General features: G+C 44.8%; 1 protein-coding gene across 1 annotated transcript in view; it reads left to right on the plus strand.

Moving 5' to 3' along the window:
- The window catches only part of DTNB (dystrobrevin beta), a 292,486-nt gene that overhangs the window by 93,100 nt on the left and 181,702 nt on the right, over positions 1-17,684 (plus strand). The window contains exon 6 of the mRNA XM_029913228.1: positions 7,024-7,129. Coding sequence (XP_029769088.1) covers positions 7,024-7,129 — 106 coding nt within the window. The remainder of the gene's footprint in view (positions 1-7,023; positions 7,130-17,684) is intronic.

The raw sequence follows: 17,684 nt of genomic DNA on the forward strand, positions 1-17,684 counted from the left end.
CAGCTGTCTCGTGGTCATTGGAGTCTCGGTCAGCGCGCTCATGGCCCGAACTCCTCAGTTCCTTCTCAACCATCCTCAGCTGAAGACATAGCTCAGAACAGTGTGACATCTCCTCTTCCTATACTTAAATAGATAGAAATACTTGTTAGATATATTCTCCTCCAGTTTAGTATAGTTAATTAGATAGTTGTTAGTAGTTTTAAAAAAAAATATTTTAGTTTTGTCTCCTGCAGGTACATGAACTTTCAATATTCATGCCAGGCTCTCCTGGTTTTAAGAGATGCGGCTCCTGCCGCGAGGTGATACCAAGGTCCGACAGACATTCTCTGTGCATAAGTTGCCTTTGTGAAGCACACATACCATCTAAGTGCACTCACTGCAACAATTTGAAGGCAAGAACCCATCATGACTGGGATTTCCTCCTTAAGATGATCTTTATGGAGAAGTCACTCCAGCCAGGATCTGACAAGGATGACCAAAAGTCCTCCACCAAGTGGTCACCCACACGGTCTGAACCAGCAAAGAGCACTGCTCCATCCTCTCTTGAGAAGAGGAAGAGAGCCTCGAATTCTCCACAGAGGGAGTTGCACAAAAAGAAGTGGTCCCCTGCAAATCTCTACCATCGGTGCCGACAGCCCCGAGAGTCCGATTCTCCCGGCACCTCTGGCATTAGCTGTGCCACGGAGCCAAAAGCCAAGGAGTCGAGACATAGATCCAGCCATGTCTCCTCCATGGCACCTACCACAACGGCACCGGTAACCGAGACAACACCGATCATGCAGCCACCTCTGGCACTGATGAGGTCGATGCACAAGTCAAACGGACATCTGTCTATCATAATACCACATTCGGCACCACTATCACCGGCACCACAGCAATTCCTAACCCAGAAAGACATTACTGTGGCATCAGTTCCACAGTCTCCTCTCCTTGGTTAACTGTTCCAATGGTCAATTAGACTCGCCATTACAAATTTGTGCCTTATTTGTCTCGCTTCAACTTCCAGCCATTGGATCGTGTTATTGTGACAATGTGAACTGCTGAATAGCTGTCTCTCTTCATTTCTCCTTTCTGGGATGCCTTTTACACTGCTTTACTGATGAACAGCCACTCCTGGCCAGTTAACATACAGCCTCCAACATGCAACTTGCTCCCAGCTACACAGTATTGAGTGCTACTAGCTAGCCACTTATAAATTACACTGCAGAAGAACGGCAGCAGATTCTCTAGACCCAGACTTCCCCCCAAGAAATGTGCATCTTGTACTGCCCAGCACACTACTGGACAAAACAAGCTCGTATAAAGCCTGTCATTTCATTAGTGGAAAATGATATGCACCATCTTTGTTATCCAAAATGGAATCTCCCAGACATTTTAATCCAAACACACTGATTAAGTAAAACAATAAAACAAGTTTATTAACTACAGAAAGATAAATTTTAAGTGACTACAAGTAATGAGGCATAAAGTCAGAATTGGTTACCAAGGAAATAAAAAGATAACACTCAGGTAAATGCCTCACTCAGTGGTTTTCAAACTGGGGTACACGTATCCCTAGGGGGGTACGCAAGCTCTCATCAGGGGGTATGCGAGAAAAATCCTGTAATGGCGGACAACGCATCATGTTAGCCCTCACAGACCTTTTTTTTCGTGTTTTCATAGGTATATTAAGACCCTATCTCAGATGGGGGTATGCGGTAGATTACATTATTTGGAAAGGGGCATAGAGCCTAAAAAGTGTGAGGAGAGTGAGGTCAAATGTTTTTCCTCCCCTCTTTGTAATTCAATTTACTGTGCTAGAAACACCTTTGATGAGTCATGGTGACAAACAGTCTCTTGTGAACGTGAGGTTTGAACCATCTTTGTGATGAAATGTAAATTTCTTGTTCTTCTTCGGGTGATTGGTCATATCGATTCCAATTAGGTGTGCACGCGCCTCATGCCTAGCAGCGCTCGTTGGGTTAGCTGTGGAGCCCCCTGGAGTGGCGCCTTCATGGCGCTCAATATATGACCCTGCCGATCTGCTGCCTCCTCAGTTCCTTCTTACCGCCAGTGACGGTCGTTGGAACTGTGGCGTCTTGCTCAGCTAGTTCTACCACGTTTCCCTAGCTTCGTTTGTTCTCTATAAGTATTAGTTTTTAGTTGTTAGTTAGTATTAGTAGTTAGCAGTTGGGCGGAGGGGGTTACCTTCTGTCCCGATCACGTTTCCTTGGGAGGGCTTACATGCCCAAATCCCAGGGGTTCAAGCCCTGCAAGTCCTGCAGCAAGCCCATGGCAACGGGCGATCCCCGCGACACTTGTCTGAAGTGTCTGGGAGAGGCTCACCAAGCCAATCAGTGCAGGATTTGTAAGGGGTTTTGCCCCAGAACCAAAAAGGAGCGAGACTTTCACTTCAAGCAGCTCCTTATGGAGGCAGCACTTAGACCTCAGCCTCCACCGGTGCGGCAAGTTCATCGGTGCATAGCGCCCCGGCGACAGTGGTGGAAGCAGCATCGCGGAAGGACACTGGCAGAGACCTGCGGCACCGCTGCTCCCCGGTGCCGAAACCAGCAGGATCGACCCGGCACCGCTCCCACTCCCCGGTGCAGAAGCAGCACTGGAAGCAAGGGAGGAGCAGCTCTCCATCCCAGAGGTCCACCCCTCTGGAGCCAGCCAGTGGGGCGCGTCCTCATGAGGAGCACCCAGCACCAAAGTCTGCGGAGACAGCACAGTTGACTTCGGCCCCGCAAGGGGGACGGTCGAGTCCAGTGCCATTGGACTTCCCAGACCAGGTCATCGAGGAAGTGGAACTGCCATCCACCCCGGACAATTGTACCGCATTGAGTGGCACCGTCTTGAGGTAAACTGGTGATGGTCTGGCCCTCAGCACCACTGATAGAATCCTGGCACCACTCGGAATCCCGGCGCCGCTTGCAATTGCGGCACCGGTCAGACTCGTGGCACTGCTCCAGGTTGTGCCAGTGCTCCTGGTCGCAATGCTGATCCGTGCGTCGATCCCCATCGCGCAGCAGGTCCCGCTCCCGGCACCGGTCCTGGCGCTGCTCAGTGACCCCGCACAGCTCCAGATCACGGCACCACTCTCTAGCCTTGTTGCACAGCTCTCCAACGTGTCGACACCATAGTGGCGCTGCTAGCAGGATCAGCTCTGCTTGGCACTGCCCTGGCCTTTGCGGTCCCGATCCCGGTCTTTGGACTCAGAGACAGGATCTAGATACTCAGAGTGGGGCCAGCACTGGTCAGGCTGTGGACACTCTGAGGTGGGGGCCAGGCCGTGGCCTGTGCAGTGGCAGGGACCGAAGCAGTGGCCATTTTGAACCCTTTGGGCATACCACCAGGCGCAGGGTGCCCAGTCTAAAGGCCCCGCCCCCCCCCCCACGGAACTAACTCCAACTCTGGTTCCTGAGCAGGACTTTGTTCTACCTGGTCCAGCCAGCAAGACAGGACGGGAGGTTTCTGACGAGCAGGAGGGACAGGAGGACCCTGTTCCCTCATTAGCCTCCTCGTCGTCCTCCCCAGACGAGGCTGTTGCGGGCACCTCTGTCTCTGGACTGCCCCCCATAGACAGCCGCGCCCACCAGGACCTTCCTCGCAGGGTGGCGCGCAACATGGGTCTGCAGGAGAGGTGGAGGAGTCGGAGGATCCGACAGTCAACGTTTCGGCCCCAGAAGGTCCTTCAAGGCTATCTCTGCCCTTCATCAAGACCTCTGTTTTCTCCAAGTGTCATTCAGCATTGTTGGTATGATGGTTCTTTGTGGCTGTAATAGTTCTACACACACACTCACACATTATGTATGGTAAGTGATCAAACCAGAGGTAATAGATGTGAACTCCTTATGATGCTGGCAGACCAGGTGCTAGCTCATGCAAGGCCCCTAGGCCTCAAATGCACACTGACCAATACATAACTGGAAACAAGTCTGACTCACCTGTGTGTTAGTATTGTTAAAATAGGTATTAGATTTATAAGAGTATGTTTAGTGTTTATACTTTATGAAATGCTTATAAGTTGCTGCATGCATTAATCTCACTTTTAATATCTGTGTCCCATGTTATAAGGTAATATTTGGGTTTTTGCTCTATAACTGAAGAGGTGGGTTTTTTACCCACGAAAGCTTATGCCCAAATAAATCTGTTGGTCTTTAAGGTGCCACTGGACTCCTCGTTGTTTTTGCTCTGAAACAGTAAACCACTAGTCAGGAGAGAACCATTACCACATCTGAAATACTAGTTTTGCCACAGGCAGTGTTACCTCCTGCCCAACAAAAGAAGGCCCATAGACACCAGACAAATCATTGTGGAACACTTTTCGGGGGAGATTAGGGGTCTCCAGGCACACCTTCTCTCCTAAGAAGAATGTGACTGTTCCTGCTGTGATGACTGAGAATGAGTTCTCTTGGGATTCCCTCACGGCAGCAGCAGGCAGCCTGGCTGTTGAAGAGAAGTTATTCAGCTGCAGGGTAAGATGATTACGCATAGGGCATCCTATAGCAACTGAAAGGAGCAGGATCAAGCACTCCTAAAGTTGTGCATTAATGGTGATCGGTACAGGTAATTGTGACTACCCTCTAGCTCCCTGAGACTGATTGAAAGGCCACAATCAAAGAACAGTTATCAATGGTTTACTGTCAACCTGACAGGATATATCTAGTGGGGTCCTGCAGGGTTCTGTCCCGGGTCAGGTACTATTCAATATTTTCATTAATGAGTCAGATAATGGACTGGAGAATATGCTTGTGAAATTTGTGGATGACACCAAACTGAGGTGGGATGCATGCACTTTGAAGGACAGGATTAGAACTCAAAACAATCTTGACAAATTGGAGAATTGGTCTGAAATCAACAAGATGAAATTCAATAAAGAGGCATGCAAAGTACTATACTTAGGAAGGAAAAATCAAATGCACAACTACAAAATGTAGAATAATTGATGAGGTAGTAATACTATTGAAAAGGATTTGGGGGTTATAATGGATCATGAATTGAATAGGAGTCAACAATGTGATGCAGTTGTGAAAAAGGCTAATGTTCTTGGGGGCATTAACAGGAGTGTCTTATGTAAGACAGGAGAGGTAATTGTCCCACTCTCCTCGGCACTGGCGATATCTTAGCTGGAATACTGTGTCCAGTTCTGTGTGCCACTCTTTAAGAAAGATGTGGACAAATTGGAGCGAGTCCAGAGGTGACCAACAAAAATGATAAAAGATTTAGAATACTTACCTGTGAGGAAAGGCTAAAAAAAATGAGTATATTGTCTTGAGAAGAGAAAACTGAGTTAAGGACCTGATAAGTCTTCAGGTATGTTAATAGGTGTTGCAAAAAGGATGGTGATCAATTGTCCTCATATCCAGTGAAGGTGGTTACAAGAAGTAATGGGCTTAATCTGCAGCAAGGGAGGTTTAGGTTAGATATTAAGGAAAAACTTTCTAACTATAAGAGTTGTTAAGTACTGGAAAAGGCTTCCAAGGGAGGTTGTGGAATCCCTGAATCGGCGGGTAGAAATCGCTCTCTCGGGGATCGAATTATCGCGTCTCATCGGGACGCGACAATCGATCCCTGAATCGACGCTTCTACTCCACCAGCGGAGGTAGGAGTAAGCGCCGTCGACGGGGGAGCCGCGGAGGTAGATTTGCCGCCGTCCTCACAGCGGGGTAAGTCGGCTCCGATACATCGAATTTGCGTATCTTAAATCGACCCCCCCCCCCCGTAGTGAGGACGTAGCCTAAGAACAGGTGGAAAAACGCCTGTCGGGGATGATGTAGGCATACTTCATCCTGCCTTAGCATAGGGGGCTGGAATAGATGGCCTCTCAATGTCTCTTCCAGCCCTTTATGTCTATGATTTTGTACTCATCAGGAAGAGATGGCAAACACATACATCTTCCTCCCCCAACTCCAAAAAGATATAGGTGAATTGGATATAGCATGCTTCTCCAAAAGAGTGCTTCAGTCATGGGGTGGGTGCTGCTCGGGAGAATTGTGGACAATTTTCCTCCTCCTAGAAAACAAGGCTTTGGCCTTTTTTGCTCCATTGCTGTAAGCAGAGCTGCCACCATCTTCTTTAATCCCTGTCATGGTGGCCCTTTGATGTACCACCAATGAATAGGGAGGCAAGACGAGACAGGCTGTCTGAACAGTGGTTTTTATCCCACAGATCACGTGCCAGAGCAAGGGATTTGGCTTCCTGAAAAGTCGAGGGTGTGGCTGGCCTTGCACAGGTCTTGTTTCCTCCTCTGAAAGTGGAGGAAGACTATTTAAGAAGTTATCTAGTTAAATACTTTTTCCTTGTAGCCATAGTTTCCTTAGCTTTTCTTCCTGACAAATCTCATTGGTATGCATTTTTATCAATTTTATATCAATCATTCTTCCTTCTTTCCTTGCCAGTTTGTCTGAGATCATGAAAAGCATGGGTCTAGGTCCGGAGAGACTGTTCTCTGCTTGAAAATTAATTTCACTCACTTCCTTTCCTAAATCTCTTAATTTAAAATCAGTTTCCTTGCCCACTTTTTCAAATTTTAGTACAATTCTGTACCTGTTTCTGTTCTCATTTCTTCTCTTTCCCTTGTTTGCCATATGGCTAATGCCTAAATACTCCTTTTGAGTCCTCCTTTCCTTGTCTTTGTATTTTTTTCAGTATTGTACCATGTGCTTGGAACTTCCTCCCTTAGTTCACTAAACAATCTTCCCTCTTTGCATTTGAATCCCCCTTTTAAAGCACTTCTTTGCAAACTCTTTCAGCTGTAACTCGCAAAGTACTGAGTACATACTCACCCCCTTTGAATTTACCTACGTATTATGTATTTATTGATTATTTATGAATGTAGTATATACTATCTTGTTTGTGATGTACTGTCTAATTAAGATTGAAAAGTCCTTAGGGAGGTAGACTGAATGTATCTGTCCTTTACAATATGTAATACACTGTTGGTATTCAGTAAATTAATACTAAAGAAACCATAGGACGGAGGTAATTACCAAGAATTAAGTTCTCTTTTGAAAGTGAGCCATGTTTTTGTTTCTTTTACAGAAAAAGATAACGCTAAATATGTTTTTAGACACATTGATGGTTGATCCACCCCCTCAGTGCCTTGTGTGGCTACCTCTCATGCACAGACTTGCACATGTAGAAAATGGTAAGTTAAATATTTATTATGTCTGAAATTTCTGTTCAGAAAAGTGTATATATGGTGATCTTTTCCAGACATTGGATCTTAGTGTTTGCTTTCTCTGATTGTTCCCACTGTATGGTGTTAGTCCCAGAGCATTCAGGGACTAATTCTCAGAGAAGCTAAACACCCCCAGATCCCACTGACTTCAGTGTGAATTATAATTGCGCATCACTTCTGAAAACAAGACCTTATAACTACACAGAAAATTAAGCAATAATCTAGAACAATCCTATTATTTTAATTTTTCTTTTTAATTTGAATATTAATATCATTAACAACACAGGATTTAAAATAAAAATATAACCTTCAGAAAAAACAATTTCTGCAAATGAACAAGCTCCGTCGACAACTTTTAAAGGATTTTCACTTGCATTGCACTTTAACAAGTATTATCAATTGATGATGTGGAAGATTTTTGGGTGCCAGTTCAGGTGTCCTTGCTGAGTGTCTCATGAGTGCACCAATCACTTTCTGCCTCCCACCATGAACAACATGAGGGCTGAGCTCTCTCTGTCCACGTCCAGTGCTTTCCTTAGCTACAAGTTCCCAGTTACGCCTACACAAGAAGGTATTTCTCTGAGAAGTGATTAGGGTTTGAAAAACTGGAGAAGGCTAAAAGGACAACAGATATACTTCTTGTGGTAAGGCATTGCGTGCAACCTGGTCTTTGACTGGCATGCTAGATATGCCTCACAGAATGTGTTGACATAACATCCTCCAGTCTCAGAAATCACAATTTCCACTTTTGAGACAGTCAACGTCTGTGGACCCAGTGGTTCACCAAGGACTTAACCCAACCCCCCCCTTTTTTTTGGCCAGAATCTTGGGTAATCAATTTCTCCCTCATCTTTTCTTGTCACTTCCTAGATATGATCAAATCTTCCCAATTTTTCCTCAACATATTAAAAACCCTACCACCTTTCCTGTCTCAGCAGCTAGACTGCTTGTCCCCACCCCGATAGCCTTTTGCCTTGATTACTAAATTGTCTTCCACTTAAGTCTTCCTGAAACCCATATCTGTCATACTCCAGTCTGTCCAAAATCCTGCAGCTAAAATTATCTTCCATGCCTGTCAAATGGACCACATCATCCCCTTCTCTGAATGTTTCCAGTGGATGTGCCTTGTTCACTATATCAAATTCAAACTTTTTGTGTGTCATTCAAGACCCTGCAGACTCTGCCCTTGCCTATGTCTCAATCTTCTCTTATTTCTCATTGCCCCATCCACTCTGCTTTACCAAGAGTGCCAGCCTCAATACCCTATTTGTTTGCTTCTCCCTCTCCCAACTTTGTGCCTTTCTCTATTCATCAAACCACGGACTTCTCCACAATATGTATGTGTGTGTATGTAATAAATACACGTGCACCCACATTTAATGGAATAAGTGACCATGAGATATGTCATTCACCTGTTGTAGCAGCACCTCAAGGTGCATGTAGCACCTAGAGGCCCCAACCAGGTCAGGGCCCAATTGTTCTAGACACTATACAGAAGCAGTCCTTGCCCCAAAAAACTGGTAATCTTTTACTAAGACAAGATGTAACAAGTGGGTGAAATAAATGGTGGAGTAGTGAGTGATGACAGGGCAATAGTATTACAAGGATATTTTATACAGACTATAGATGTGTGCACACCCAATTCATTCAACTCATTCTAATTTAACCCAATAAACTTACCAAAGTCCAGTGGTGACAGGGACAGGCAGAGGATGCTGCTGGCAGTCCTTATTTACAACTCTTCACACAGGTGGCCTTAGGGTGATGGTCATTCTCCATAGATCAGGGTAGATAGAGTTCTTATCCACCTTAGGTGATAGAGCTGGCCTTTTTTAGGCACAGCGCTCCTCTCCCCAATCTGGGGAAAGGGAACTGAAAATGAATCCTAAACACAGCCTGCCCTTTCTGTACCTGTCAGGCTACTACTCCTGGCTGGTCATTCAACTCAGTGGTCAAAATAAAACACAGATTCAGACTGACAATTTGGTTCATGGAATGTCAGAACTCTTCTTGACAATGAGCAAAGACTGGAACGTAGGACAGCCCTTGTTGCCAAAACACTGAAGAGGTATAACATAGACATCACTGCCCTCCAAGACAGTCAGAGGTAGGGTTCGCCATATGGTCCAACATTGCTCGCAAGCTTGACTCGCTCCCCAAGAGAGTCAATGACTGACTTATAGCGCTCCACATAGAAACCAGTACGCCACCATTATGAGTGACTGTGCACTGACAATGACTCGTACACCGAGATCAAGGAGGTGTTTTAAGAAGATCTTAGCAAGATCATCAGAGGGGTGCCACATCAGGACAAACTTATTGTCCTTGGAGAGTTTAGTGCTCCTGTTGGAGCTGACTCAGATACATGGAAGAAGGTGCTAGGTCATCGCAGCTTTGGAAGGTCAAACTCCAATGGCCAACTGCTTCTCCCCAAGTGTACCAAGTTCAATCTCACTATTACCAACACTGTCTTCCAACAGGCCAATAAATATAAGACAACATGGATGCATCCTAGGTCAAAACAGTGGCACATGCTGGACTATGTAATTGTACAGTCTAAAGACATTAAAGATGTGTATATCACCTGCTCTTTGAGAGATGCTGAATGCTGGTCAGACTACTGACTTGTGAGAAGCATCATGTTGCTACACTTCTCACCAAAGCATCCCAGAAGATGCCTCAGACCAGTGAAAAAGATCAGTGTGGCTGCCATGAAAGACCCTAGCAAACAATCCAAGTTGAAACAGATACTGGAGACTGCATTAGCTGAGGTCCCAGAGAACTCCACAGATATTGAGGCAACCTGGCAGAAGCTCAGAGATGTCACATATAATGTGGCATCCAAGGTTCTTGGCTTTGTAAGGTGGAAACACCACAACTGGTTCGATGAGAATGATCCTGAGATAGACTGGCTACTGGAGACAATGCACATCACACTCCAGTCCTACATCTTGGACAAGAAATCAGAAATGAAGGAGACCAGGTACCATCAGGCCAGACATGCACTTCAAACCCGATTAAGGCTAATGAATCACCGATGGGAGCAAAAGGCTGCAGCGCTGCAGGAAGCGGTTAACAAACATGACGTGAAGGCCTTCTACGAACGTCTCCATGTTGTGTATGACCCAAAATCCAGTGGGTACAGCCCCTGTCCTCACAGCAGATGGTAACTGGATGTTCACAGACAAAAGCAATTTTCTCTATCACTGGGCAGAGCGCTTTACTAGTCTCCTGAACTGTCAATCTACTATGTCTGACGAAGCCATTGACTCACTCCCACAGTGTGTTGTTCTGGAGGAGCTGTCTGTGGACCCTTCTTTAGGCAAGGTTACTAAGGCCATCAAGCAACTATCCATGGGCAAGTTTCAAGACCACATCGGCATTCCACCTGAAGTGTACAAATGTGGAGGTGCCCACCTGGTCAGGAAACACATCAGCCTTTTCAAGACTATATGCCCCAGGAGTACAAGGATGCTTTTATAGTCCATCTATACTAAAAGGAAGAGAAGCATATCTAGCTGTGACAACTATCAGGGAATCTCACTGCTTTCTATAGTAGGGAAGCTCCTTGCATGGGTTGTTTTCAACAGGTTTGTCTCTCACCCAATGGACGCATTGTGTCCAGAGTCACAGTGTGGCTTTTGTGCTGGCTGTGGCATCATGGACATGATTTTTGCAGCCTGACAAATACAAGAGAAGGTTTGTGAACAGAACAAGGACCTGTACATGGTGGTGGTTGACCTGATCAAAGCCTTCAACATGGTGAATCATAAGAGCCTACGGAAACTTCTTCATAAATTTGGTTGCCCAGAGAAGATGATTGTGGTCATCTGCTCATTTCACGATGACATGATGGCCAGGGTGATGGTCCGTGGTGACTCATCAGAAGCCTTCCCTGTCACCAGCAGCACCGAACAAAGATGCGTAATGGCTGCAGTCCTCTGTGCTGTGGTCTTTTCAGCCATGTTCTTGTTCGCATTCCAGGACTTTGACAGAGGTGTACACATCCAGATTGGATGGGGGTCTATTCGATCTAAAACTCCGGGCTTGCACCAAGGTAACTGAACAGCTATTAAGAGAGCTCCTGTTTGCTGATGACTGTGCCCTCATGGCACACAGGCTTAAGGACATTCAGCTTATCGTGGATGGTTCTGCCTATGCCTCAACATGCTTCAGTTTCATAACCAGACGGCACCATACCACCAGTATCATTGATCCCACGATCCCATCATCACAATTGACAACACACCCCTCAACTCGGTCAGGAAATTCTGCTAACTGGGTAGCATACTTTCCAGCAATGCGATGTTGTATGACGAGATCATTCAGTGCATGGCACAGGCCAGCCTGGCATTTAGCAGGCTCACTCACAGGCTCTGGAGGGAGCATGGAGTCTGCCTCAGGACCAAGATAAAAATCTATGCACTGTTATACTTACCTCACTCCCATATGGCTGCGAGACATGGATGCTGTACTAATGCCACATCGAACAGCTGGAGAGCTTCCACCTTTGCTGCATAAGATCCATCTGCAACATCAAGTGGCAGAACAGGATCCCCGACACTGAAGTCCTTGAGAGGTGCCAAATCCCTGGCATTGAGAGTATGCTCATAAGGGCTCAACTTCGCTGGGTCGGACACGTGATCTGCATGGAGGTTTTCCTGTATACTGAAAAGGGTGTTCTACCTCCAGTTGAGCACAGGAATCTGCCCTAAGCGTCGACCCTTCCTCAGATACAAAGCATGCAAGGCCAATCTCAAAGCATGCAAGATAGATATTAAAACCTGGGAACTCATTGCACTGGACAGACCCAGATGAAGAGGTCTGTGCCATGAGGCCAAGTGTACTTCTGAGGAGTGGTTTGTGAGGTCTTTGGAGGAGCAGAGAGCATAAGCAATTAGAACAGCCATACTAGGTCAGACCAAAGGTCCATCTAGCCCAGTATCCTGCCTTCCGACAGTGGCCAGTGCCAGGTCCCCCAAAGGGAATGAACAGGACAGTGGATAATCAAGTGATCCATCCCCTGTTGCCCATTCCCAGTTTCTGGCAAACAGAGGCTAGGGACACCATCCCTGCCCATCCTGGCTAATAGCCATTGATGGACCTATCCTCCATGAACTTACCTAGTTCTAGAGCATGTCTTAAGGCCAACACCTGAAGCCTCCCTCCCCCTCCTCAAAAATGATTACATGTGCAAGACATGCAACTGCATTTGTAAATCCAGAATTGCACTCACTTCCCATGTGAGAAGCCATAAAAACAAATAAACCCAGAATTTAAATAAATTCTAGCTGAACAGTCATTTGTTGACGCAATAGGAGAATCCATCTATGCAGGCGTATGTGCAGTTTGTAAGTATACAGTATTTTTTGTTTGTTTGTTAATACATAATAAAAGTAGTGGTAGTCTCAGCTTGCCACCTGCCTAGCTGGTGTTAGCTGGTGGGGTTCAGTAGACCTTATGGATAGCTGAACGCTGGAATAGGCTTCCAAGGGAGGTTGTGAAATCTCCCTAATTGGAGGTTTTTAACAACAGGTTAGCCAACCTCCTGTCAGGAATGGCTAGGTGTATATGGTCCTGCCTCAGCACAGAGGGCTGGACTAGATGACATCTCAAGCTTCCTTCCAGCCGAGTGATTCTATGTTAGAAGTGAATCACAAGTTTGAGTGTGTGGTTTCCCAGAACTGCACGGAAGGGCTAAAGAGGAGAAGTCTGGTTGGTTTGTGGTGATTGAGAAACTGGGGCAAAGGAATGCTGGAAGGCTTGCATTCCTTGGATGGAATTGAGGTTGTGGTGCATTTTCTGGGGTAAGGTGCTTTACTGTTGGTTAGGTGCGTGCTTCTTGGTGTAGTGGAAGAGAGGTACTTTTAGATGGCTTAACTGGCTTTTGAAGTTATTAGATATGATATGTTGTGTTCAGAGACCTTAACTGATACAAAGTATAAGTGTATGTGTGTATGAATACTAATAGAACTTTATTCTTTTATTATTCTTTAAGCAACTTGTGCTTGGTATTTTATAGAAAAATAGTAAGGGCCTGGGGAGCATGCAGTCTAAAAGACAGCCCCATAACACAAGATGCACTGGGACATCCAGAAGGAAGGTATTAGCTAATTGTGGAGCTTGGATTTTTTTTTTTTTTTAATTGACATGCTGTAGTGTTTGTAGGTCTCATGGAAGAAGTGAGATTTTAGGAGGGTTTAGGGCTGATTTGCTGAGTTAGGGTGAATATTTGAAGCTTTGGGTATTTCATTTAAGAAAACACAAAGATGGGAGAAAATGAAAGGGGCAGAGGGTAGCATAGATGATTGAGCAACGAGGATAAGAATTTGGGTTTGAGGTGTAGATCACAATGGAATTGCGCAGAGCTTTAAAGGCAAGAATAGGAAGTTTAAATTTGACAAATTGGAAACAGCAGAGCCATCAGCCATCTGGAATTCAGGGCATTTTGCTATGCCCTCAAGGCCTTTCTTCCATCTCTTTAGTGCTAAGTAGTACAGGTCTCAACAGACAATACCATGGCCCTGTGTTACATAAAACAGGAATGGGTGTGATCCCTACATTAGTTGAAGCAAGAAAACTCTTTGGCATTGGTGAATCAAACACAGGATCAACCACATAGGGCTACATCATGAGGAGGAGATGAATGTGCAGGCAAATTTCCCTGAGCAGGACAGTGCAGGACCAACAATAAGGAATAAGGCCAATCTGAGGAATTACAGACTAGTCAGTGGAACTTCAGTGTCTGAAATGATAATGGAGTAAATCAAGTAATCAAATTGCAAACACCTAGAAGATAAGTAACAGTCAGCATGGATTTGTCAAGAACAAATCATGTCAAACCAACAGGGTAACAAACCTTGTGGATAGGGGGAAACGGTAGATGTGGTATATCTTGACTTTAGTAAGGCTTTTGACACTGTCTTGTGTGACCTTCTCATAAACCAACTAGGGAAATTTAGCCTAGAGGGAATTGCTATAAGGTGGGTGCATAACTTGGAAAACTGTTCCCAGAGAGTAGTTATCAGTGGGTCACAAGCTGGAAGAGCATATCAAGTGGGGTTCCGCAGAAATCGGTCCTGTTCAATATCTTCATCAGTTATTTAGGTAATGGCATAGAGAGTACACTTTTAATGTTTGCAGATGATACCAAGCTGGGAGGGGTTGAAAGTGCTTTGAAGGATAGGATTAAAATTTAAAATGATCTGAACAAACAGACGAAATGGTCTGAAGTAAATAGGATGAAATTCAATAAGGACAAATGCAAAGTACTCCACTTAGGAAGGAACAATCAGTTGCGCACATACAAAATGGGAAATGACTGCCTAGAAAGGAGTACTCCATGTGGTCCAGTAGCAAGAATCTTACCTTGACACACACAGGAATTCATGCTGTATTGGACTGTTTAATGTTAAGTCGCAAGGACTCTCACTAACAGCATTAATATACACCTGGCTGCTATCTCACCCCACTGCCACCTTGTGCAGGACAAAATGGTATTTTCCCATCCAACAATAGCCAGATTCCTAAAAAGACTTACTGATGCTTTTCCCGGAGTAAGAAAACCACCTCCTTCCTGGGATCTAGATTTGGTGTAAACCAAGTTGAAGCGGACTCCGTTTGTATCTCTCAGGAACACTTCCCTAAAACACCATTCTTGTTGGCTATAATCACATCAGCAAGAAGAGTCAGTGAGCTCCAAGCTCTAATGGCCATTCCTTCCTACACTGTAGTGAACAAAAATTAAGTGGTGCATAGACCTCATTCTAGCTTAATGCACCTTCGCCAGTATATTTCTCTCCTTTAGTTGTTTGCCAGTCATTGTTCTCACCCATGGGAAATACATCTCCACACTTTGGATGCCAAGAATACAAAGCCCATTTAAAAGATTAATAGGCTATTTGTAGCATATAGGGAAAGCTGCTAAAGAGAACCAGTCAACACAGAGATATCTAAGTGGGTTAAGGCTTGTGTAGAACTCTGTTACAACATAGCTAAGTTACCAGGGCCTACAGGGTTAAGGACCCATTTGAATAGAGCCATTCAGCTTCTGTGGCATGTCTTAGGCAATTCCTAATACTGGAAATCAGCAGAGCAGCAACTTAAAATTTAGTGCATACTTTCTCCAATTGCTGTTCTTTAGACTTAGCATCATGCTCCAATGCTCTGTTTGTCAGGGTAGTGCTACCATCCATACGTTGTTATAAACTCCTCATCCACCTTCCACCCGGGCAGTACTGATCACTAGTTTTAGCCAAGTGGAATATAAAGAGTCCCTTGAAAAAGAGAGAGGTTAGTCACTAGTAACTTGTTATTTAAGAATTGCCTTCATGTATTCACGCTTCCTGTCCTCCTTTTTTTTTGTATGATCAGCACTCTGCAGTTCAGGAGAAGAAACTGATGCATTTGTGGGTAGTGGTGGGAGGTATATGTCAGGAGGCTGGGTCATAGGCGGTCAGGCCTAATGGTTGGAGCGGGAGTCAGGCCCAGCGGATGGAGTCTGAATGCCAGAGCCAGGGGTCACGACAGGGCCAGTACCAGGAAGCAGAGCTAAAGGTCATAACTAGAGTCAGAGTCTAAATGTCAATGCCAAGGGTCGCAACAGAGTCACAGTCAGGAATCAGAGCCAAAGCTTGGAACTGGATTACCCGGAGTTAGGGAAGGCAGGACCAGGGCTGGTTCTGAGGCAGGAACAAGGCGGGGGCAGGATGGAAACAAGACTGGGTGCAGGGCAGGAGCTGTAGGGGAGCAGAGCAGGAGCAGGGCTTGGTGAGAAAGAAGCACAGAGAGGCAGAGAGTCTGTGGACATGTGCATTGAGCAGCCAGTGAGCCACTGCTGCTGCTGAGCTTAAGAACTGGCCTGCTAGCTTTCTCAGCCAGTCAGGCAGGGCGTTCCGTCAGGCAGTGTATCTGGCTCATTAGGATGTCAGGAGTACTGAGCAGGCGCAGCCACAGGGCCTTACTCTTGACAGTATGTGTACTCCCTCATAGTCTTGAAAGTCAACATCACAAGAGGGTGTCTGCACACCCTCCTCCTTGGGCTTGGCTTTGAAGAGGGTTCTGTGGCTTATCACCAAGGGGCAGCATATCCTACACGTGTGAGTTCACATATGTGACTGACTTTTGAAGAACAGTTGTTGGTAAGTAACTTCTCTTTGCCTAGGGTAAACCCTGCTCACTGTGGGCATGGAATTGCTTAGAGGTGCTGTTAGCTCACAGTTTGAGAAATATTTCTTTAGAATAGATGTGTGACGCTATAAGCATGGTGTTTGTACTTACATTTATGTACATACCTCCCCCAAAGCATTCTTCACTAGAGTAGTTCTAATTGCAATGCTTGAAAAGTAATCCTATACCTCTCCCTTTGTTGTGGTTATAAGATTGTTATAAAGATGCCATTAAATTGTGGACTGAGCTTATTCACTCAAGGAATAGACATTTTTTCTAACCTGTAAATGGTGTTTCTCAGATGAAACGAGCTCAATCCACAATGACCCGTCTTTTGTGGTTTTTTGTTTGATTGATTCTCATTCTTTGCGTCTATTATTTTAACTCTGTAACTTTTCATTCTTGGATAGTGTTTGTGAGTTTCTAGTTAGTGTTTTTTTTCCTAGTTCTGGAACCATTCGTTGATTGCCAGCACTATAAAAAGTTTCTTTTTAATTGCACCTTGTCAGAGTGGAGCACCTTCGTTGGCTAATTTTTCCTTCCAATCAGATGCTTATCTTCTTTGTAGTTTGTAAGATTCTAGTTAAGTAATATGGCAGATACAGCTGGGGTACTTGAGAGAAGCTTGAGGACACCTGGATTGGCACCCAAAAAAATTGTAATTTCCTTGGTTGCCTGTGGTTGTTCTTGTGTGAGATAAACAAAAACACATTAAGTTGGGGATTGAGTTTATTCCATTGGAGAAATACCACTTACAGGTAAGAGAAACTCTCTTCTCTCACAAGTCATCAGATCAAGTTTTCTTTAATCAGTAATGCTATTCTAAAGAAACCTAGGACATAATTATTGAGAGACATGCTTCAGTTTTTGAGAAGATGTGCAATATAATACCAATAGTATTCCATTCAGTGGGCCTTCTAATCCATTTTGTTAGATTTCTGTAGAAATAAGGTCCATGGAAGAAAATAGAGTTTTGACTGAAGAAGAAGCCATCGTAAATCCAAGTGGAAGAAATTCCTACATTCTACTTCCCTCCTTCCCTCTGTAAAAGAGGAAGAAATGTAGGAAAACATACCCTAGTAGTGTGAAAAGTTATTTTTCTCCTTTTTACACTTGACTGTCCTGTCACCCTAGCTAGGTATTTATATTTTTAGAAAGATTTTAATAGATTGTAAACTCCTTGGAACAGGGATCATGTCTTTATCTGTGCCTATATTGTAGGCACCTAACAAATTAGTTGTATATGAACTTCAGCAAATTATCTGACTAACTTGTTTCTTTGGATTTATCTTTAAAAGATGAGTCAGACAATAAAATATATCTGACCTGTTCCTTTGCAAAGAAGATTACTTTA

This window comes from Terrapene carolina, unplaced genomic scaffold, assembly GCF_002925995.2.
Source record: "Terrapene carolina triunguis isolate 2854851 unplaced genomic scaffold, T_m_triunguis-2.0 Scaffold523, whole genome shotgun sequence".
Classification (NCBI taxonomy): Eukaryota; Metazoa; Chordata; order Testudines; family Emydidae; genus Terrapene; species Terrapene triunguis.